Genomic DNA, 24,180 nt, shown 5'->3' with positions numbered 1-24,180 from the left:
GCCAGACCTGTTGGAGATCACTTGACTACAACCTGTCAAAGTGAAGATCCAAAAGAAATTCCGGAACACGAGATACAAAATTGACATCAGTCTGGAAAAGGTTACAAAGCAATTTCTAAAAGCTTTGGGACTCAAGCTAACAAGTGAGAGCAATTATCCACAAATGGAGAAAATGTGGAACGGTGGTGAAAATTACCCAGTGTCCAGCCTACAAAAAAGTTACCCCAAGAGCCCAGTGACTACTCATCCAAGAAATCACAAAAGAACCCAGAACATCTAGAGAACTGCAGGCCTCACTTGCCTCAGCTAAGGTCCATGTTCATAACTCAACCACAAGACTGGGCAAAAATAGCATGCATGCCAGAGTTCCAAGACGAAAACCACTGCTAACCAAATATAAAGGCTAGTCTCTCAAAAAAAAAAAAAAAACATTATGATCCAAGACTTTTGAAAGATATTCTGGTGGACTGAAAATAAAAGTTGAACTTTTTGGGATGTGTGCATCCTGGTACATCTGGTGTAAAAGTATCAGCATTTCAGAAAAGGATCATGCCAACAGTCAAACATGGCGATAGTGTGATGGTCAGGCTGCTCTGCTGCTTCTGGACCTGGACAACTTGCTGTGATTGATGGAACCATGACTTCTGCTCTCTACCAATAAATCCTGAAGGAGACTGTCTGGCCAGTGACCTCAAGCTGAACTTGGGTTCTGGGTTCTGTAGCAGAACAATGATCCAAAACACCAGCAAGTCCACCTCTGAATGGCTTAAACAAAATGAAGGTTTTGGAGTGGCCCAGTCAAAGTCTGGACATGAATCCAATTGAGATGCTGTGGCATGACCTTAAAAAGGCGGTTCATGCTCAGAAACCCTCCAATATGGCTGAATTAAAAAGATTCTGCAAAGAGTGGGACAACATTCCTAAACAGTGATGTGAAAGACTTATTTCCATTTAGCAGCAACAAATGCAATCAAGTGTGGCACAACCAGTTATTAGGTTTACGGGGCAATTTTCACATAGGGTCATGTAGGTTTGGATAGTTTTTTCCCTTAAATCACTTGCAAAAAAATAAAATCAGGAAGGGGCAAATACTTTCATTGCACTATAAATGTGCAGAAACATTTAAAATGGGGTAATATGTCAGAGGCTACTGTACGTTATTAAAATGAATAACTTGGCTATAGGATATCCAGTCTAAGTTAATGTGATCTTGGGCTGCTGGGGCAGGGGGTTGTCACATATGTAAAACTAATTTGTTTAGATGTGGATATTTAAAAAGGCAATTTGTTTAAGCTACAAAACTTGAAAAAATGGCACAAGTGATGAAATCATGGGAATTTTACAAAGTAGTTGGCCAATTTTAATACTAATTGATTAGCTTCTAATACTGGGTATAATTTGGTTCAGTTTTTTTGGTCACTATAATTTGCTTGTGTACCAGAATAGTCCAGTGAGACTTTACAACTGTAATATGCAGTACATTTACCTATAGATCTTATTCATTTTTTTTTTGGAGTACTGTTTTTGGTGCTTGGGTGATTAGCATAGAAAAAGTACAGTTTTGTACCTACCATAAATGTAAATGTTCGAAGATCCACATTGCTGCAGTCCTTACACTTGGGTAGTCCGCTGTCCTCGGTCGGCCCGAATATCAAAGTATAAGGCTGACGTCGGTCAAGGCGCATTTGACTGACATCAGGACGTCAGGGTACAAATGCGCATGACAGACGTCATATCCTCAGTCTTTTCTTGCCCCAGATGTCAGAAGACCCTAGAAATAAAGGCCAAAACCAAAAGACAGCAAACCAACAACCAACCATCCTAGCACTAAAAATATGTACAATATATACAATATACACCCTATTTACAACCCAACCCACACAACCGCCTCTAACTACAGAGGGGAAGGAGGGAGGTAAATTGGACTGCAGCAATGTGGATCTTGAACATCTACATTTATGGTAGGTACAAAACTGTACTATGTTCTTCATCTCACATTGCTGCAGTCCTTACACTTGGGTAGAATCCCAAAGCAGAGGTAAGGGAGGATGGCCAAACTATAAGGAAGCAGGAGCTGCCAAAATGCCCTGCAAAACAGCAGTGGCAAAACCAGCCCTGGATTTAGAGTAAAGTGGTAGGTGATAATGCCTAGAGAAAGTATGCACTGAACTCCAAGTAGCTGCCTCCAAAATATCCTTAGTTGCCACCCCCCTCAAAAAAGCTGTCGAAGTGGCAGTTGCCCTAGTGGAATGAGGCCTAATCCCAGCTGGAATTTCCTTGCCATGATGGGAATAACAGAAAGCAATGCAAAACCCAATCCACTTAGAAATAGTTTGTTTTGACACAGGCTTGCCCTGAGAACTCAAAGCAAAAGAAACAAATAACTGCTGAGACTGCCTGAACCCTTTAGTTCTGTCCAAATAATACCGCAACTGCCTGTGTACATCTAAAGTGTGCAAAATCTTTTCCCCTTTATTTTGGGGTTTGCATAAAAGTTGGCAAATGAATAGTTTGGTTTAAAGCCACACTAGAAACCACTTTAGGCATAAAGGAAGGATTAGTACGTAAAGATACCCTATCCTTATGGAAAATTAAGAAAGGCTCAACCGCCATAAGGGCCTGCAACTCAGAAACCCTTCTTGCAGAGGTAATAGCCAACAAAAAAGCAGTCTTCCATGATAAATATTTCAATTCAGCAGTAGCTGCAGGCTCAAAAGGTTGTAGAGTGAGTTTCTCCAACACAAAATTGAGATCCCAAGCAGGAGTAGGAGCTCTTCGTGGGGGTCTTATATTCTTTGCCCCTCTAAGAAATTGCTTGAACAAAGGATGAGAAAACAATGGTGGGTCACAATCATAGTGAGCCGAAATTGCTGCAGCATGAACCTTAATAGAAGAGAAGGACAAACCTTTGTCCAGTAACTCAGTAAGATATTGAAGAGCCACACTCAAATTAGGCTCAGAATCATCAAAATCCTTTGCTGCACTCCAAAATAAAAATCTCTTCCATTTATCTGCGTACACTTTCCTTGTACTAGGTCTTCTAGCTTCCAAAATAACATTCAAAACATGCTGTGGAAGTGGAGGCCCACTATGGTTCAAGACAGAATATGCCAGGCTGTTAGGTGCAGAGAGTGAAGCTTGACATTGAGCAAATGACGGTCTTCCTGAGACAACAGGTGTGGAATCGAAGGCAAAGGCCATGGAGGTTTCCGTACCAGGCTTCTCAGTAATGGGTACCAATGCTGTCTAGGCCAATCTGGAGCTATCAAAATCATCCTTGGCTTGTCTTGTCTGGCCTTTAGTAGTACCTTTGGGAGGAGAGGCAGAGGCGGAAAGGCATACACATGAAGATTGCTCCAATTGAAAGAAAGAGCATCCACTTTCCAAGCTGTGGGATGAAACCTTTTTGTGCAAAACTTTGGCAGCTGGTGGTTTAGTGGAGAAGCGAACAGATCTATGTCTGGAGTTCCCCATGACACTGTCAATTTCTGAAATACATGAGGATCCAATTTCCACTCGTGGGGATCCATAATTTGTCTGCTCAACACATCTGCTAAGGAGTTCTGTGCTCCCGGCAGAAACCTTGCCTGAAGATTTAGCTGTAAACTGAGAGCAGTCTCCCACAAAATCATTGCTTGCCTGCATAGGGGATAAGAATGTGTTCCGCCTTGCTTGTTGATGTACCACATGACAGTTGTGTTGTCTTAGAATCAACACCTGCCCTGGAAGAAGTAAATCCTTGAAAGCTATTAATGCAAATTGGACTGCTAACATCTCCTTCAAGTTGATATGTAGATGTAGAAGTCTGGCAGGCCACTTGTCTTGTATCCACTTTCCATTCAGATGAGCTCCCCAAGCTTTGTCTGAGGCATCTGTCGTTAGAATCTGACTCTCCTCTGGCCGGGTCACAGAGAGTCCCTTGTTTAGGTGACATTCCTGAGCCCACCACAAAAATTCCTTTTGAATGCAAGGTATTATTTGAATGACAGTGTCCAAATCCTGGCAGTGCTGTGTCCATACATTTTTGAGATACCATTGTAGCTTCCTCATATGCAGTTTGGCATTGGGAAGCACCAGAATACAAGATGCCATGAACCCCAAGGCTTGAAGGACTGTCCTTGCAGTCAGCCTGGACTGATGAGACAACTGATGAAAGTAAAGGGAAAGATTCTTTTGTTTGTCCGGGGTCAAAAAGGCCATCTGGGATGCTGTATTCAGTCTCACACCCAGAAAGCACATGTCCTGAGAGGGTACTAGACTGGACTTTATTTCGTTCACAGAATACCCCAGGCATCTTAGCACTGCTATCACAATCCAAATGATGAAGCTCGTCCCTTCCTTGAGCCAGAATCAGGCAATCGTCCAAATAAGGATAGATCTGTATTCCTTTTAACCTGAGGAAAGCTATCACTGGAGCCAGAACTTTCGTGAACACCCTGGGCGCAGTAGATAAGCCAAAGGGCAATGCAGAGAACTGATAATGAGAAGTCCCAGCTTGAAAACGCAGATACTTCCTGCAACGATAGGAACATGAAGATAAGCCTCCTTGAGATCCAAAGTTACCATCCAATGATCTTTGCCCAGCAGAGGTAAAAGCTGCTGTAACGTCAACATTTTGAACTTGGGAATGTCCAGATAAGTGTTGAGGATAGATAAGTCCAAAATTGGTCTCCACGTGTTCCCTTTCTTTGGTACTAGGAACAGGCGAGAATAAAATCCTAGGCCCACTTCTGACATAGGGACCGGCTGAATGGCCCCTATTTGGAGTAACAGAGAAATTTGCTTGTGAGCCTCTATTCTTTGTGGAGGAGGAACGTCTGGCATGCCCTTGAAAGGAGGCAAGGTATGGAAATAAAACCTGTAACCGTGGTGAATGATATCCAATACCCATCTGTCTTGGGTAATTAAACTCCAATTTTCTTTGAAAAGTGCCAACCTTCCTCCCAAAGGTGCTGCCAGACGAGAAGGTTTTGGCAGCTGAAAAGGTAGGTCATTGGGTCTTGTTTACGAAAGGACTGACCCCTGCCCTCACCCGAAGACTGTGCAGGAGAACTCCCTGTTCTAGGCCTGAAAGAGCCCTGAGCTCTGCCCCTACCACGTGTAGATCTACCCCTAGACTGGGAATCATAAGAAGGATACGTCCACCCCTTAGTAGGCCAATTTCTACTAAAATTTGGAGGCTGAACCTGTAAAAAATCTTTAACAGTCTGCATAGACTTAGCCTTGTCTTCCATTTTCTTTAAAACTGTCTCAACAGGAGAACCAAACACATCAGATTGTAAAGGAGCATCTAAAATCCTTGTTTTAACATGGTCAGATAAATTCTGATCCCTCAGCCAGGCGTGCCTGCGAAGAACTGACCCAGTGGCAGCCACCCTAGACTAGGCCTGTACAGCATCAAAACCACATTGCAAAGAATGCTTACCCACCTGTTCAGAAACATGCACTAAATCTTGCAACTCTTTACAATCAATACCTTCCGCCAGAGCATCAACCTTAGACTTCAATTGTGAAAGGAGATAGTTTTGGTATTTCAACATGTGAAACTGGCAATTCAAAGCCCTCATAGCTAGAGTGGAAGTAGTATAAACTTTCTTTCCCCATCTATCCAAAGCCCTGGCCTCTATCTGAAGGAACCGGATTCTTGACAACAGAAGCCTTAACCCCTTTAGGCCCCTGACTAACAGTTTCTGGGTCTGCCCTAGGACTTAGAAAAAGATACTTATGAGCTTCAGGCACCCTGTAATACCTATCCGGTTTAACAGGAGCAGGAGGCAAAGAATCAGGATTAAGAGAAGCCTCTGTAAAAACATCTTCCACCACATCCAAAACAGGAGGTATAGCCAAAGGCCTATGCTGGGGTAAAAACAAAAATTCCCTAAGCCTTTTCCTGGAATCAGAGAAGTCCTGACCTTCCCACTTAAAATGTTCCCTCATGGAATGAAGAGTTTCTGAAAGAAAAATCCTCAGGAGGAGAAGCAGAAGGAGTAGAATCATCCACATCAGAATCAGAATAAGGAAAATACTCCTGCAAGTCTTCAGCCAAAGACTCTGAAACATCCGAAGCCTGCTCAAAACTCCCTAGCTCAGGCTCCACCCTAGGTCTCTTATCAGGAGGGGGCAAAGAACCCCTAATCAAAGTAATCAAATCTTCTGCCATTTTAAGCATATGCTTCTTGGGCACAGTTCCTGAAGAACTAGGGGTGACACCAACTGAAGCTAAACCTAGCCTGCCTCTGGGAGAAGCCTTGGAAACAGAAGGAGAGGGCCTAACCACCTTAGGAAGGGAGGGGAGTATAGTAACCTGAGAAGCCCCTTCAGCCTGACCTGCCTCCTGAGAGGCCACATCCTGCAATAACAAAGTCTCTCCCTGGGATCCCAAAGAAACCTCCGGTGGAACCACCGACACCTCTAAAGAACCGGCGTCCGGTACGGACGGTTCTTCCAGCCTAGGTTTAACTGCTTTGTCCTTGCGCTTCTTCGAAGTGGGCGTCGGAGCATCCGATGGCATTTTATAATTGCACCGCTTCCCGAAGACTAACCTGGCAATCTAACCTTCTCTTTATAGTGCGCTTATTGAATCTAGCACAAGAGCGACACCCAACAACGTCGTGCTCAGGCCCTAAACAAGGAATACACAAAGTATGATAGTCTACGCGGTATCTGCTTCCCACAAGATATACAATTATTCACTTTTTCTGACATCCGGTAAACCACTGAGGCAAGAAAAATCTAAAATATTCCCCAACGGGGTACTTAGCCAACTTTGACTCTGTCTGAAACTCCGGAATCGAAAAATTTCAGAACGCCAACCGGAATCGAAAAATTTCAGAACGCCAACCGGCACTTGCAAAGCTGCTTCTGCATCGGACCATGCGGCAAAAAAGGCTGAGGATATGACATCGGTCATGCGCATTTGTACCCTGACGTCCTGATGTCAGTCAAATGCGCCTTGACAGACGTCAGCCTTATACTTTGATATTCGGGCCGACCGAGGACAGCGGACTACCCAAGTGTAAGGACTGCAGCAATGTGAGATGAACATCTGACAGTTCTACTGCAAGTTTTTCCATCAGATTATGGTCAGACCCAGCTCCATATAAAAATTTCCATTTTAAAAATAAGATTTCTACTAGATAGGATATGACTAAAAACAAAAGTGTTCCAAGAAAAAACAAAGCAAATTGAAATAAAGCACTTTTTGTCCAACAGTTCCATTTTTTCTAATGAAATGGTCCACCCCCTCATATCTTTGATAACCTGATCCATTTTAAATGTAAACTTATCAGGATATGCCAATACATGCCTCGCTAGAATATTTTCTTTAATGTTGGCTTATGCTTCTAAGGTGTTCATACACCCTGTCCCTCAGTCTCAGATCTGTCTTGCCTATATAAAAAAAAGAGGGACAGGCTTGCCATTTGGCAACATACACAATTCCTTTAGAATTACAATTATATCTGTTCTTACAATTTAATCTAAAACCATATGTCAATCATGATTCCCAATTCCATTACATAGCAGTATGGATAATTACCACACTGCATCATACCCAATTCCTTATTTTTGGAGTTCTGTAACATTAAGTCCTTTTCTCCAAACTGGTAACATTCCTACTTTCGAAACTAGTGTCATCTTTCAGATTCCATTTCTTTAATCTTATTGAAAGATAATGAAAAGGTTAAAATACATGCCAAATTAAACTCTGGCAACTCCAGTTGTTGTAAAGAGTCTGCTTGATTTACACTAGTCTAGCTCCCTAAAATTAGTAGATGTATCTATACATTTCTTTAGTAATGGTTTATATACATATACCATTAGTCCATGTGTTACATTAATTCTAAAGGGTATTCCCTACTTAAACATTTGTACACGAAAACCACCAAGAAAGGATTCCTTTGAAGGCTGTGGAAGCCGAGGTACCAGAATAAACCTGTGTGCGTCTAGTTCCTGCTCTCCTTTCTTGGTGGTTTTCGTGTACTGTTTGGTTTTAAAAACATTTGTTTCAAGTTTATACATTCAAGAAAACTTTCTGTAGTGCTCATCCGTGCTGCTCGGACTAACTGGCCCTTGACTACAGTTTTTGGTGGAATGGATGTGCACTTGATTAGTGCAAAAATGTATTAGAATAAGTAGGCTAAATATTTTAGCTTCATACCTTTTGTTCATTTTAAGTTCTACATCTAAATAAGATGGATTTAGTGAAAAAGGTGTCAGTTGTAGATGTATTTAATGCTTTAAGATTTAGAGCAGTTTCTTCATCACTTTTGATCACCATAGTCTAAAAATCTTGTGCAAGACGATTTTGTTGAAAATATTATCTAATACACATGTTCCCAAAAGGACATTAAATTTGCATAACTAGAGCTGCACAGGGAGCCCATCACTACCCCTTTCTTTTGGATACAATACTGGTTATCAGATAAAATATAATTGTTGGATACAATACTGGTTATCAGATAAAATATAATTGTTAGAATTATGTCCAACTCCTGTACTAGGGAAATTTCTTCCTCTGGTGCACCCTTCTGCCTCATTCTTATGGTTGCCCATTCTATCCCTTGTTGATGGGGTGTGCTAGTATACAGTTCCTTCACATCCACTGTAAGGATTATATTCTTGCTTGTATTCTAACTTGTTCAATTTATCTAAGAATGCCCAAGAATCTTTTGAGATCTTCTCTGACATGTATTTTCATTATGGAATCAACATTTTGCGCAGGCATAAGTGGAGGATCTTCTCCCACCCACTACTGGTCTAAGTGGGGGGGTCGCTCAAGCTTTTATGGATGTTGGGTACCCCAAACATACAGGGCACTCTGATGCAAGTCTATTCTCGCTTCTATAAATAAGTCATTTAATAAACTTTTAATAAGCTGGTTTGATCTATATTCATTAAGCGAAGCTAAGCGTCAGTACCCACTTTCTTTTATCTTGCCCTTCATAGTCTTGTATATCCATAAAAACAAGGCCCCCTCCCTTATTCTGGGTTAATCACCTGTACTTTCACTGCCAAAAGGAGCTAAAGGACTTCTCTTTAGTCCCTACTCATATTATACATATATCTAGATTCCATTTCTTTCAAATTCCTCAAATCTAGTTCTGACTTTCAAACAAGTTATGCAATGGTGGGTTAAAACAACTTGAAACCCCAAGTTGATTACTCAGTTTTGAGAACCTAAGTGGTTTTAAATTTAATTTCAACAGTTAGAGGTCAAATAGTTTGTGCTATTTGTGCAGGAACAAATGTCAAACCTTTAGAATGTCCACCAATTGCTCGGAAACTTGAAAAGACGAAAAATTAACAGTAAAATCTCCCTGTATTTTTTTTCATCACAGCAGGTATATCCTGTTGGGTTCTTTGTCACCTCCTGTTCTTTCCTTTTGTTCCAGTGTTGCCATTGGTTGACTTAGCAGCCTCAAATACTACGGGGTTTTAACCGTTGGTTGTTTCTTATTTGATTGTTAACACTGCATTCTCCAATACATTCACTCCTTACATTGTCCCCCTACAAATCGCCATCTGTATTCAGAAATCCCACTTGTTGCAGTACCAACGTTGATGGTAATGCAACAGTGGCCTCTTGCGATATGTTCCCACTATGCTCTAAATTAGGTACCTGTTGGTTTGACCATGCTTGAGATGGTGGGGATGGGGATAGGCTGACCCTGTAAAATATTGCAAGCAGTCCCTTTAAGTTTTTTTAGCCAAATGTTGTTCTGAAAAGAGCATAGATATTCAAACTTGTACTGTACAAAGTCATTATGCTGTTTAATCTGCCCATCTAATTGCTCGATCTGTTCCCCTAATTCTTTTGTTATTGTAGTATGTGCATCATTTGAAGCAATTGTAATCCCTGTTGATTGAATAGTTTTATCAGGTCCTTATGAAACTCAGAACCTGATATCAAGGCCTGTGGTGCATTTCCTACTTCTTAACCCCTTGGGTACCATTTCCAGTCTCCGGCATTCCTGAAAATATTCTCTAAATTTATATTTTAACATATTGCAATCTAACTGGTTTAATAAATCTAATGTGTTGTCTCTTCGACTGTTCACATTAGAATTAGTTGCAAACAATCCTATTGGAGTCACTAACCAATCTTAAGTTTGGAGCTTATCAAGCCCAACGGGGGAAATCTGATCCTGTTGCTGTTGAGAAGCCCTATGCAATAAACGCAAATTAACATTTGCATTTCCGTTAGAAGTTCCTGCTTTCATCATAGCAGGTACTCTGCCTGCATCTGCAAATTAGGCTGCTCGTTTGAAGGTTCAATATTTGAATTTAAGTACCTGTTTGTTCCAATTGTTCTGGTGGCATTAGATTTGTTTGCCCAGCTTGTCCTGGTTGAAGCGAATCTTGAATGACCAGTCTTGTTGCTGCTGAATTGACGCTACAGCATCCAAACTGATATTCAAAGCATCTACCCTTTGTGACAATAGTTGAATCAACACGGTCAATTTGCCCAGAGTGATTGTTAGTATTCCTTAATATGGTAGGTGTTGAGTCGAAAAACATTGGCCATAGCATAATATGAACAGCACTAACGAACTGTTCCAAGAAAAAACGCTAAAACTGCCAAGTCTCCAACACAAAGCAAATTTATTAACAAAGCGCTCAAAAGCGTATTGGACTTCCGAACGTTTAAAAACATTCAAAATACATTTAAATAACTTTCCCTAGGTCACATAAGACAATAAAATTTTAAAGCCATAAATACCTAAACATTTAAACTGTTTAATCTAAAATGGTTTTAGATTAAATTGCAAAAACAGATAATTGTAATTCTAAAGGAATTGTGTTGCCAGATGTCAAGCCTGTCCCTCTTTCTATATAGAAAAGACCGATCGGAGACAGAGGGACAGGGTGTAGGAACACTAGAAGCATAAGCAAACAAAGAAAATGCTCTAGCTAGGCATGTATTAGCATATCCTGATCACAAGTTTAAATTCAAAGTAATAGGTCAGGTTATCCAAGATATGAGGGGTGGACCATTTAATTTTAGAAAAAATTGAACTAATGCGGCAAATTAGGCTGAATGCCTATATGGATCCAGGTTTAAATGAAAAGTGTTTGAATTAGTATTTTAATATGAGTAAATATATATGGTTTATAATAGAGACTGAGTGGGTGAGTTATCCATTTGACTTTTATGATTAAATTGAGGCAACTAATATGGTTGCAAGACATTGATGTATAGAAATATTAACCTGTTATGACAAGAGTGGTTTTAAGATGTAATTTTCTGATTAACAGTTTAAATGTTTTAGGTATTTATTGCTTTAAAAATGTTATTGTCTTGTGACCTAGGGAAATTTATTTAAATTTTGAACTTTTTTTAAAAGTTTTTCGGTTTTCTGAAGTCCAACTATACTGTTGGACGAAAAGCACTTTTAATATATTTGCTTAGTGTTACAGACTTGGCAGTTTTAGCGGTTTCACTTGGAAAAATAGGATATGAATCAATGTGGTTTTGTGAAGGATGTGCAAACATTTCACATTAATAGAATGATCCACAGGCAAGCATAGTGTTAAGACCACTATTTGGGAGTCCTCAGAGGAAGCATTTGAGAGATTTTAACAGTACGGCAATGGCAGTGTTCCCCGACGAATAGGGTTAAGAGGATATGAAGAGCCACAGGCAAGAGGATATGAAGAGCCACAGGCAAGAGGATATGAAGAGCCACAGGCAAGAGGATATGAAGAGCCACAGGCAAGAGGATATGAAGAGCCACAGGCAAGAGGATATGAAGAGCCACAGGCAAGAGGATATGAAGCATTCTTTGAACAGATCAGAAGAACCTGGCATGGGTATTCTTTTACCTACTTTGTTAGCAAAGAAAAGGGACTCAAATTCAAAGAAAAAATTGTAGATAAATTCTGTACTCAGTGTGGCACTTTGCACACCAATGTGTCCCTATAAGACAATGAAATGCCAATGCCAAGAATGGGCAAGAGCTCACCCAGTTGATTCAACTAATCCCAGCAATGTCCGATTACAATTTTCCTTCAGAATGCTTTAATGGTAAACACCAGAAGGTTGAGAGCAGAAGCATGCAAGTTTGTCCCCTGGTTCTAACGTCCTGAATTCCACACCTTCAGCTACATTTAAAAACGAGCAATTCTGAAGCTACTACATCAGCTGAACTGAAGATTAGGAAGTCTGCCGATTTGGATGCTTAGCTAGAGACTTTGGAACCTACAATCTTAGAGGTGCTCAACCTGCAGTTGACAAGTTCTCTTTACAGGAATGCCTCAGATTAGTCCAAGGACTTATGCCAGTTTAAAAACATTTCCAAACTGACTTTTAGAAACCAACCGTTACTCAAGATCTTCGTAATATTTGAATGTACTTAAATTTCATAATCAAACATAACAGATTTAATGGATTTGGTGTTTAAAGTTTACCTGAACAAAGTAAAATAAGTCCAATAAGAAAGATTATGCTACACAAAATGCATACCCACTCCTATTAGGGTCAGAAACTAGTTACAAGACCACCAGTGGTAATGGTAATTGTAACACAAAGTTGAAGATCAGGACAGTGCCTTACAAACATATGAAATGAATTAAATCATTCCATGGTCTTGACTCGTCCCCCTTTACCCTGCAGGTTAAAAAACTTAGGGAAAGGGCCCAGGAATTTCCAGGAACCTTAGCTATCCCCCCACAACCTATCTGGATTTGGGAGAGGAGAAAGCAAAGACAACCAGCACTTCCAAATTATTTTCACAAGTATTACCTTTGCCTGTGATGGCAAGCTTCTCACTCAAGGGTTTAACATCTTTAATTATAGCCATTTTAAAGTTAAATGGCTTCACTGTCTGAAAAGTCTTACCTTCCCTCAAACTAAGATACCCACTGTTGGATCCAAGACAGTAAACTAGGAAATTTAGCCATTTTGTTTGATAATCAAAGTGACAGTATACCCACAGACTTGACAGAATTAAGGGCACTCAAAACAGTAACCAGTTGAAGGCTTGAGAGGACATTTTACAAGTATAATTACACTGGCCCAAGTATTCCAACTTTAAAGACCTTAAAATTATGAAAGCAGAGTGATGGAGAGCCAAGAAAGATTTGAGATGTTAGAAAATAAAATAAAATTAACAGTGCATACAAGAGACTTCTACTGGATAATGCTCCAAGATTAAAACAGTCCACTAATACCAACTTAGTCTGGTTTCCAAGGTTCATAAGTTGATTAACTCCATAGATTGATAGTTGCAGCATGGTACTTTAAATTTAACCAGCAAGACTACTGGGGACAGTTCTAGTGTAGTGATTTTTTCCTTCAGCAAACAAATTTGAATATCCAAATGGTAAACTAAGGTCTTATGGAATGGAAGTATAAACTTTATTCATTCCGGAAATTGAATATTTTCAATAATTGTGGTATATATATTTGTATGAATATTTTTCTTTGGAGTCAGTATGATTTGTTGGCACAGATGCTGTTGCCAACTTACTATTTTATTGTTCAGATCTAGTTCTATCTACGAAACTTTCTTGATTTAGAACTTTATTGTAGGGGGATCCCAATGCATGTTACACGAGTATTGTTTTGGTAAATCAAAGAAAAGGACACTTTGGTATTGTGCAACACTGTTTTCAAACCCCCCCAAAAGAAAAAGGCTATAGTGGTTTATGGGGACAAGTATTTAGGTGTAGGGATTTCAGGAATTTAATGACAGTGGAGGATGTTGCAAGATACTAAAACTTCAAAAAATTGGTCTTCATTATGACTGCATAGGAAGATACAAGCAGTGAAGTATTATAGGGCAGAAGTATTTCAGGCCAAGTAAGCAAGAGTAAAGACAGATGGCAATTCTCCATACAGAACAAGGTGATTCAGGATTTCAAAATATGAAGGCATTTGATAGCTATGTGATTAAGGTTCTACCAAGCAAAACACAGGAGATAAGGAGCTGCATTCAAAATCCTAAAGAGCAACAGCCACCATACAAATTACATTCAAGTATCAGAAGCCAGAGACTTTAGCAAAAAAGGGTATAGACAAAGTAGGTTAGAAAATTAAGCTGGGATTTTGTAGATTGCTTAAGTGTATCCTCAAATAATTTGACCCGAAAACATTCCTCAGATGTTCCTGCCACTGAACAGCTGACTTCTAGACATTCATCTCCTCTTTCTTGAATATCCAAGTGTATCCTCAAATAATTTGACCCGAAAACATTCCTCAGATGTTCCTGCCACTGAACAGCTGACTTCTACAGACATTCATCTCCTTTTAGTACCTCTTCCTTAAAGCAACTGACAAGTTTATTTGTATGCTTAAGACTAGCACCCCCCATCCCTTCTCAGTCAGTTAATGCAACAAAGTTGGCTAAGTTACTATCCCCCTGCTTTCTCTCATTACTCTGCAAGGAAGCAGCTGCCATCACCTGCAAAAACTGAAGTGGGTATGCAACTTTTTTGGGGGGGTTGAGGGGTCTCAGTAGTAAAACATTAAGTCTTCTGCAAGAAATGGCCTCCTCTACTCCAAAGAACCACAGAGAAGACCAATGTCAAAAAAGTCCATTTTTTTACTCCAAACTGACAGGCTGTAAAGGTATGTCACTGCCCCCCCCCCCCAATAAGGGTAGTATGAAGTTAGGAAGGTAAAGGGAATCCCAAGTGCAGCAATAGTAACAGCATTTGAACCTCCTGCTATGAGGAAATTAGTCATTTTTGTAACTATTCCATATCTGGTATGCATGTATATTGTTAGTGATGGAAGCAGCAGATGGGCAAAGATGCAACAAACACTGCTCTGAAGGTTACTTGTAAAAGCTCTACCCCAGAAAATATAAATAAAAGTTACCAGAACTTATACCTGAGAGAAGTCCGGCTGTTGAGGAGGGTTCTCTCTTACTTCAGAGTCTGTATATTCATTGTTTACGTAGTAACCAATCCGTATAAATTCCTGACCGCGATATGTGCAAGTTATTAACACCACTGTCACACCAACAGCATCAGACTCCGGAATCAGTGCACTGTTTGGTGCATTTGCCTGTTAAGAAAAGTTTTGTTTAGTGTGGTATGAAGTGAACAATTTATACAATACATAAAATGCCATCCATTTTGAAATTAGCATTTCTCCTTTAACTACATTTGCACCAGAGTTTGGTGATCAGAAGTATAACGAGCTAGCTAACTAAACCTGTTAGTATTTAGACAACATATCCAACTTTTGCTCTGGGGCCACTTACCATGCTTGGCAAGATTTGGGAGCCACACTATCCAACATCTGAACATTCAAAACAGTCACAGGACATAAAGAAAAGATAAAAATGCTTGTGGGCTGCATTCGGGCCTTAAAGCCACCTATTCCCCCCCCCACCCCCCAACGATAAACAGAAGCCATATGTACCCACCTGAACATGGGATCTGTAAATTGGTTCAATACTTAAATGCCAAAGTTCTGCTTAACTGAATTTTTCAAGGCTGCTAGTCCTACCCCTATAAAACATTCTGTAAAGCAAGTTTCCACCAAAAAGTACAGACTAGAGAGAAAAGGAAAGTTATTTTTGGGTGGGGTCAGCCAGTATTCTTGTATCCTCTTGGTATACATTAGACTTCAAAACACTCATGCTGCAAATGTATCAGTTGACTAGTCGCACTAGGCTAGGAGACCCTTCAGGGAGGTAGTGATGCACCACTATTTGGCCAAAGCATTGGGAAACTCCCCCTACTCACTGAAGGCAAGTCACTAGTATATACAGCAATTATGAGCACTCATTCCAGTAAGAGCGCAGGGGTGGCTGGAGGATGCTGCCCTCATGGAAACTGGAAGCAAGCAGAGGTGAACACTGGCTCAGGTTTTATTCCAGCAAAATTTGCAGAATCACGAGTTGGAGATTGTTACAACCCCTCAGGAGGGTTGCAGAAAATAAGACCTTATGCCATGGACAGTGTTTAGTGCATTGAGAGAGAACTGGAGAAGTTGAAGTATGGGACAATATTGTTTACCTGTGGGAATTACAAGTGAAGGGCATTTATTCCTATAAACAAATTATATTGGAGAACAAGTTTCAAAAGAATGAAAATCCATGAATGAGTGTCAGACAACGCATTTAGCGACCAAGGATACAAATGTACAATTTTAAATTGAGACTTAAAATTTGTAAGTATTGGACATGTAAAAGTTTGACATTGGTTTATGGACTGGGGGATGGAACAGCATGTACTTACCTAACGTTCCATGTTTGTAGTCCATCTCACCTACTTTCTTGCTGGATGGGTTTGGAGCTGAACCTCTGCTCTGACTACAGATACTAAAGCTAGAGAGCTTTTACTGGCTCGAGGCTATCCCTTATCCCATGGTGCACCCACAGCAATTCCCCAGATCTTGTTTGCAAGAAAATAAATGCACAGGTGATTATACCATCAATAACTATGTACATAAAAGGATTTAGTTTTACTATCCATGGCATAAGGAGAGACTAAAGGTCAGACAGCATAATTGATAGCCCACCAGTTCCTCCAGGATACAGGAAGGAGGGAGAGACAAGAATGCAGGCGAGATGGACTACAAACATGGAATGTTATGTAAGTGCATAACTTCTTAATGTTATGTAGAAGTATCTTGCCATACTTCTTGCTGGATGGGACAGTGTCCCCAGCATCTTTATCCTGGGTGGTTCAAGCAAAGAGACTAGCACAGTGGACCCAAAGGATGACCTATCCCAGGAGGCCAAATCTAATTTATGAGTGACAAAAGTATGAGGTCTTGCCCATGTAGCTGCTGCACAAATGGTATGAATTGGTAGTTTGGATTTGAAGCAGATTTACCTTAGCAGGCAATTGTTTCCCCAACACTTTTGTAAGAAAATGAAATGCAGTCTGAAAGCCATTTAGACAAGAGTTGCTTTGGAAACTGACAAGCCACCTTTGTTTTTCTTTGAAAAAATTTATCCTATTTCCTGAAATCTTTAGTCCTATGCAGGTAAAAAATCAGAATTCTATGGACATCTATTCTGATTTAACATAATTGGGGAAGAATACTGGTAAATTCAATAGTTGTGTTTAGATCATGTTCGAAGCATACATTAGGGAGGAGAGGATTAGTTCTTAGGGAAACTGTTATGGAGGTCAAATGGTCAGAGCTTGCAATTCTGAAACCCTCCTAGCAGATGTTATAGCCAAGAACAAGGTCTTCCAAGACCATTTCAAGTCAGATGAAGACTGCTCAAATGGTGGAGAAATCAAAGTCAGAATTTTTTTTTTAAGTTCCAGGGCTCTGGAGGTCTGAAAGGACTCCTGTAGAGCAAGACAGAATTTCCAAAACGATAATGAGTTTGCAGACAAATCAACTCTAACAGTAGCAGCTCCTTGAAAAATAGCTCCCATAGCCTATCCTGTCCTTCCTTGCATCCAAGTAGGAATCTATGCAGTTTTCCTCCCATTTGCTGGAGTATAATTTTCTGGTGGAAGGTGTGGGAAGAAATGAGGATGTGTTTTATAGTAGAAGGGGATATACACCTGGCTATTCTTGGAACTGGAGCAGCCATGTTGTCAATATGTTTTGGGTACGAGGAGAAAGGGTGGAAAAGCGTAAAGATCCGGAGGCCAACTGTGGACCAGAGTGTCCCTGGGTGACATCCCCGGATAGGGAATGAGGGCAAAGTAGTTGTTGAATTTGGCATTCATGTATGTGGCAAAAAGATCGCAGCAAGGGTGGCCCCATTTGCAGAAAATCTCTTCTGCAACTTCTGTTTTCAGGACCACTCGTGAGGCATCAGAATTGCTAGACTCAAGTCTGCTATCACATCGGACTTCCCTGGAATGTGCGTTGCTACCAGAAAACATTGTCCATCACCCATTTCCATACTCTATGCCTCTTGACCAAGTGGGTAAGACTTTGTTCCCCCTTGCTTGTTTATGCACCACACTACAGACATGTCTGAATTGCAATTGTCTGTGGGAAGAGAACTGAAGTGCTTGCAATGTGTATAGCACTAATCTCCAGAACATATGTGAAAGTGGTTCTCGTGATCCTGCCATATACCTTGGACAGTCATCCCCAGATAATGCCCCCCCCCCCCTCTGGGAAGCATCCATGGTCAAGATGGCATTTTGAGGGAGAACAAGGGGACAACCTAGATAAAGCTGATCTATATGTCATGAGTATTTGGTGGGACAAGGGTAGATGCTACATTGACCCCTGGGCAATCTTTGGTCACTCAATGTGGTTGTGCAACCATGGTGGTAGAGTCTAGGTCTGAGCCTAAGCCAATGTGCTGCAATGGAGATAAAGCGGATTTTAGATCTACTGCAAATCCTAATCTGGCACAAGGATAGAGTTTCATCCCTGGCTCTGATTAATGGTGCTTGATGGTAGCAGTGAGGAGCCAGTTCTCAGTACAGAAACACCCAGAATCCCTGACATCTCAGGTGAGGCAACCACTGCCATACATTTGGTGAACACTGGGGGCTGTAGTGAGGCCAAAAGGACTGGCTCCAAGCCAGTCAAAACCGTAGTCTTCTGGAGCACCTGCCCATTTTGATATGGTAGCATGCATCCTGAAGATCTATGGAGCACATCCAATTGTCTTTTCCAATGAGTGATCATATGTGACTTCGATTTACAGACTTGTTCAGCTTGCAGAGATCTAGAATTGATGTAAAGTCCCCAATCTTTTTTGGAACTAAAGAACTGTGAGTAAGTTCCGGATCCTATTTGCTCTGTAGGGACTTCTTGGATGACATTTTTGAAGCAATGAGAACCTCTAATGTTGCATGGTCTTGATTTGGGTGGTACATCTGGCAAAGGCCAATTTGTAGGGGATCGGAAACAGGAACGAGGTAACCTCTGGAAATTATATTTTGTACCCATCGATCTTGAGATTTGTAGCCAGGTGCTTGGGTACAATGAGACTACCAGCTGCCTCCAGAGACAGTCAGGCAACCCTTCAGGGGTGATGAAAGGGTCAGAGAAAGCATCTCTAGCACCCTGGTGTTGTGGACTCCCTCTGCTGCGAGAGCAGCACCTTCCATAATCTCTAGGGGAGGGTTGACCCGGTGCTAGAGGGAAACATTTTTGGGATTTACAGAGCCAGTTTTCCTCCTGTTTGACCCTTGGGATAGGGTCTGGAAGGAAGGGAGAAACTGACAGCAGATTAGGTTTTCCCTTCCTGCTCACACCTGGTCACTCTTACCAGAGGTCCAAAAGAGTTGGACATTCAAAAGACTTGAAGGACTCTAAAATTGCATAGACGCATCCAGGAATGTAAGAGATCCCGGATATGGCTGGCCTGCTGGCGCCATCAGCTGCACAAGAAATCAGCCTCATGGAGTTAGCAATAGAGGCAAGGGTGGAGAGCTGCAAACAGTCAGCAGATCCTGAAGCTACTGAACCCTGAAGGGTATTCTCCCAACTCATTTGGGTCCCTTTGTAGCCTAGTAAAATGGGACAGGTAGTTCAGCTATTGTAAGAAAAGCTGCTGAAGAAACAGCACACTTTCCATACCTATCCATAGTCCTAGACGATTAGGGGGATGGATATTTGAGGGTCTCAACTCCTTTGTGGCTACCACCATAGCATCTACAGGTACTCCCTTTGTTAAAGGTTTTGTCTTCTGGAACAGTAGGTCTCAGGACATGCTCCACTGTGTCCAGAGAGGTCCAAGCTTTCCAAGGTATGACCCCTAACAGTTGGTCATATGGTGGTGTCCCTCAGGAGGTGGAAGGTCAGGAACCAAAAGCCTCAAGGTACCAGTTTATCCTCAGTAGGGTTAGAGGTCTTCCAATCACCCCTCCAAGGATTTCTGCAAAAGAGCCTCCGGAGGGGGATCTTGGGGACCCTTCTGACTCATCCAAATCAGTGTCAGAAGTGAGACTGGTGAGTCAATATGCTTCCTCTTACAAGTACTCTTCCTAGGGACCTCTCCAGTGGGGTAATCTGGGGAGGTTTCAGAAGAGGGACACCTATGGGGGCTGCAGTTCCCTATGCTTAGGGGCAGGCGGGGGAGAAGAGGCTGCTACCAGCTGCTGTAGGGATGTCTGGTCCAATGTCAGGGCTTTAGCACTAGACAAAGCTCTATTGCCTCGAAAGCCTTACCACCCCGCTCCAAAGACATCTGCTCTGGGGAAATGCAAGGTAGACTCCAAACAGGAGGAGCAGGGTCTGAAGCAGATGTGGGATCTGAGCTCTCAAACCGAAGCACTGAAATGGAGGGTTGGATCCTACAAAAAAAAAATGAGGTGATTATCCCTTCGGGAGTCAGAGCATCTGCTCCCAGACCACTCTTCTCCAGACTGAGCCGAAGTCGAGTTGTTCCAAGGAAACAGAGTTCTTGGAACAGAGGGTTCCAGCACTACACGACCCGAAACAGACTTCGGAAGTGAGGCAGTCAGAGGAGAAACTGACTGAGGATGGGATGGATCCAAAACCTTTGGGTTCCAAGAAGCTAACATTTTTGCCAGTGCAGGGTCAGAGCAGCCTCTTCACCATCCGCTTTACATCCTCAGATAGATGGAGATCTCATCCAAAAGAGGAGATCTTAATGTTGGTGAAATTTATTCCAAGATTGACGAGTGTCTACAGATTACAGTCTTGGAGCCGATGAAACAGACTGCAGAGACCCGAAGCAACAGAATTGGAGCCAGAAGATTCCACTTTTGATTGGTCTGTTCCAAAGCAGGAGCAGATGGAGATTTCCTTTTGTGACTAAGACTGTCTGACCATGTTCCAGCTGTTCTTGGAAGTACTCAGACCCCTATCAATAAGTTTCCTTTTACATTCATTAAGAACCCTGGTGTTGAATGCATAACAAAAGTACAGGGTTCTTGCCAATGAGGCTCCACAAGACAATACACCCAACTGCTGTGACTGTCAATGACATTTCCTGAGAACACTTATCCAAGCCAGAAGGCAGTGTTCCTTGTGATCTTTATCCTTTGACATTGTTTTTATGAAAGGAAACAGACACTTAGGAAGTGGCACACAGAGGAATGGCCCCAACTTAAATGGGCTGTACAATCCTTAAAGGGACAGGGGATGCCAACACTCCAGATAAGGGTAAAATTCATCAATATAGGCAAAAATATCAAAAAATTCCACCTGCCAACGACCCAGTAAAAACCCTTGCTTTCATGGCAAATGAGGTCTGGGGAATTGCTGTGTTGCACCATAGGATAGGGGATAGCCTCGAGCCAGTAAAAGCTTTCAAGCTTTAGTATCAGCAGAGTCGGAGAAAAGGTTCAGCTCCAAACCCATCCAGCAAGAAATGTAGGAGAGAGGACTACATATAAAGCATGGTTAATTGTGAAAATAAGGTGTTCACATTTGTGGAAAGATGGGACACAAATTGGAGTTGGAATGTTAGTCCATTGTACAGAAATACTAAACGAAAATATTGAACAAAGAGGCAGAAAGAAAAAAGTTAGAGAAAAACAATGTAGAGTGGTAAATTCAGAATTTAGTAACTGACTGCGATTAAAAAGGAAACTTGAAATTTGAGTAAAAGTAAAATGAACACATGGGAAAATGCTTGTTAAAACAAGAGCATCAATAAATAGATAAGAGAATAGGAATATAGAATGGTGTAAAAACAACCTTGTATCCAATGCAATTAACAGATTAGACAGTTTATGGAATGGGCATACAATATGGAATTCTGCAATTTAATGTTATGGAATTCATGTTCTGGAATTGCAGTTTTATGCAGAACAGTTGACAAAAAATTTCCCCAGCAAATAGATTTAGTGCACACAACAGATTTTGTGACTTAAAAGGGAATGATAGAAAGCAGTGAAGCGTGGAAAGTTAAGAAAAGGGATTGTCCATTTTAAACAGATGTAGAGTAATGACAGGATTTTCACATCTAGGATATAGGAGGTATGAAGTAGCTACACAAATTATGAAACATTACTCAATATAAATTGGACTTGGTGGATAGTATATTCTTGAATACTATCCACTGTATAAAGTTTAAGTTGGGGAAAAAATGTACAGATTTATTCTAATTTTCAATAACCCTATCAAAAGGGTAAACAAGTGTATTACATAAAATAAAGACATCATATTAGGAAAAACGTTAAGACAAATGAGGAATAAGATTGTGAAATTTAAGGAAGAGGAATAAACTTGTGAAATTTAAGGAAAGCTAAAATTATGGAATTAGTGGTAGAATATGTAGAAGAGATGTATACAGAGAAAGTACAGAAATCCAAAAATGTAATGAAAACTGAAAAGTCAGTAACTGCAAGTTCAGATTTTTTAGCAATACATACGGAGTCAGTTCAATGCATAAAAAAAATTGAAGGATTGGTAAAGTTTTGTAAAATGTTGATGGATGGAAGAAAGCTTTAAGTATCAGATATGTAGTAGAATTTAAACTATTTTCCAAAGGGATGTTAAGAAACTGGAGGCTGATAGCAATAATGATGGAATTAGACAAGATGTCCAATGAGTAGTTTTACATTATGAATTTTAAAAGTTAGCAAACCAGGAGTAAAATGAGGGCAGAATACATAAGGGTATACAAATTCCAGTAATTTGTGTAGATACTTGCAACAAAAAAAATGAATGGGAGATATCTAACCGAATTAAAAGGAACAGGGATGAACCTTAAGAAAAAGTCAGGGAGCTGCAATATAGAAGGTACACAATTTAGCTGAAATTAAAAAACAGCTTGGTATTCATGAAAAAGAATGGGAAAATATAACTATATGCATTATGAAAAATGCAAGCCTGGTTATTGCATAGAGAGTATATTTAAATGTTTTAGGATTTCAAAAATGAGGATATAATAAAAATATATAGGAAGGTGGTGAGGATTAAGATTAATAAGCCCAGTAGTTGGGGCTTCTTTTTTACACAGAATTGAGAGAAATTACTGGGGAAAAATACATGGACACGTGGGAAGCGGCTAGATCTGAAAAAAATGAGACTGAAGTAAAAGGAAAGTTTGGTATGAAAACATGGGTCAATCTTTGTATTAATACATGGAAAAACTTGCAAGATAAAAAGCAAGTAAATGGTGTAAAAAAATTGGGTGTCAGGGTTTAAGATTATATGGTATATTACTTTAGGAATAGTTAGACAAGTGAAAATTAATGTGGGGTTTGGAATGACTCACTGAAATTGTTTAATGGAAAATATTCCAGCAATTAAAAAAACTGTGGTTGTGAAAGGGGGAGGGGGTGTCCAGAGGTTAACCCTTCTCTATTGTGAAAATCTGCAATGAAGCTAGTGTAAATAAGATGTAAATAGAACACAAATAAAAGGACCCCCTACTCTTAATAGGTGCCATGAGAACTTTTACCTTCTACCCAAGCCACCATCAACTCAAGCAGATAGGGCCTTTGTTTAATGTCTCCTGTGTGCAGTCTTAATGAGTGCAACACTGCAATGCCAATTATTGGCCTACCTAGTGTAGTAAGAGAAGCCTTTGCACTTGTGAAACTAAGTTACAGAAATGTAGACTGCTCCAGATCCACTACTGCGCAGGAGCCAGAACTTGACCATTGGTAAGATAAGGTAGTGTTTTCTTGCTAGTCCTGCTGCTTCACCTAGCATCAAGGTCTACACTATCAAGTGCTTTAGGGATTTAAAATCTGCATCCCAGTCCAATTGGTCTACTCCTTAGGCTTCAGATAAATCTGTGTTGAACAGTAGGACTGTCCAAACCGAATTTGACATTTCCCATGCTTTATGAACTTGGAAAACATGCTGCTGCCCGCTTCCATGTGATGCACCATAAATCCACCCTGCAGTCAATTAACTTCAAAAAAAATTAATGCCTAGTATAGCATCTACATTGCAAAAGGTAGAGCCTTGTGATAAGTAGAAGGCACGTGTATTCCAGCCTAAAACAGATCGCTTCCCTAACCAGTTCCAATATTGGCCTATGAACAGGAAGCTTGCAGATGGGAGACTTGCTTTATGCACACCATATTTTAATCCACCTACACTAGCTGAAATGTGCAGACATTCAGGTCTGGAAACAGCAACCTGAAACTAAGATTGCTGCAATAGAAGGCTCCACTGAAGTGGAGTTCTGAATTCCACATGCATGCTGTAGTCTTCTGGCTAACCCTCAGATGGAGGTGGTCTTAGATTCTGCAGTGGGAATTAGCAGAAAGATGAACTTGTGCCTAGCTTAGCTATCAGATTAACACACCAGGTAGAATAGGGATGCCAAAGGCTACACAGAGAATGAGGTTGTCAATGCACCA

At 40.7% G+C, this 24,180-nt stretch overlaps 1 protein-coding gene across 1 annotated transcript in view; it reads right to left on the bottom strand.

The window, feature by feature from the left end:
- Window positions 1-24,180, bottom strand: part of LOC122812184 (histone chaperone asf1b-like) — a 50,968-nt gene that overhangs the window by 4,137 nt on the left and 22,651 nt on the right. The window contains exon 3 of the mRNA XM_044084505.1: window positions 14,834-15,010. Within this exon, the coding sequence (XP_043940440.1) occupies window positions 14,834-15,010 (177 nt within the window). The remainder of the gene's footprint in view (window positions 1-14,833; window positions 15,011-24,180) is intronic.

Source organism: Protopterus annectens, chromosome 9.part0 (assembly GCF_019279795.1).
Source record: "Protopterus annectens isolate FY-2018-M chromosome 9.part0, PAN1.0, whole genome shotgun sequence".
Taxonomy (NCBI): domain Eukaryota; kingdom Metazoa; phylum Chordata; order Ceratodontiformes; family Protopteridae; genus Protopterus; species Protopterus annectens.
The sequence above is the reverse complement of the archived record's forward strand: the minus strand, read 5'-3'. Positions and strand labels throughout refer to the sequence as shown.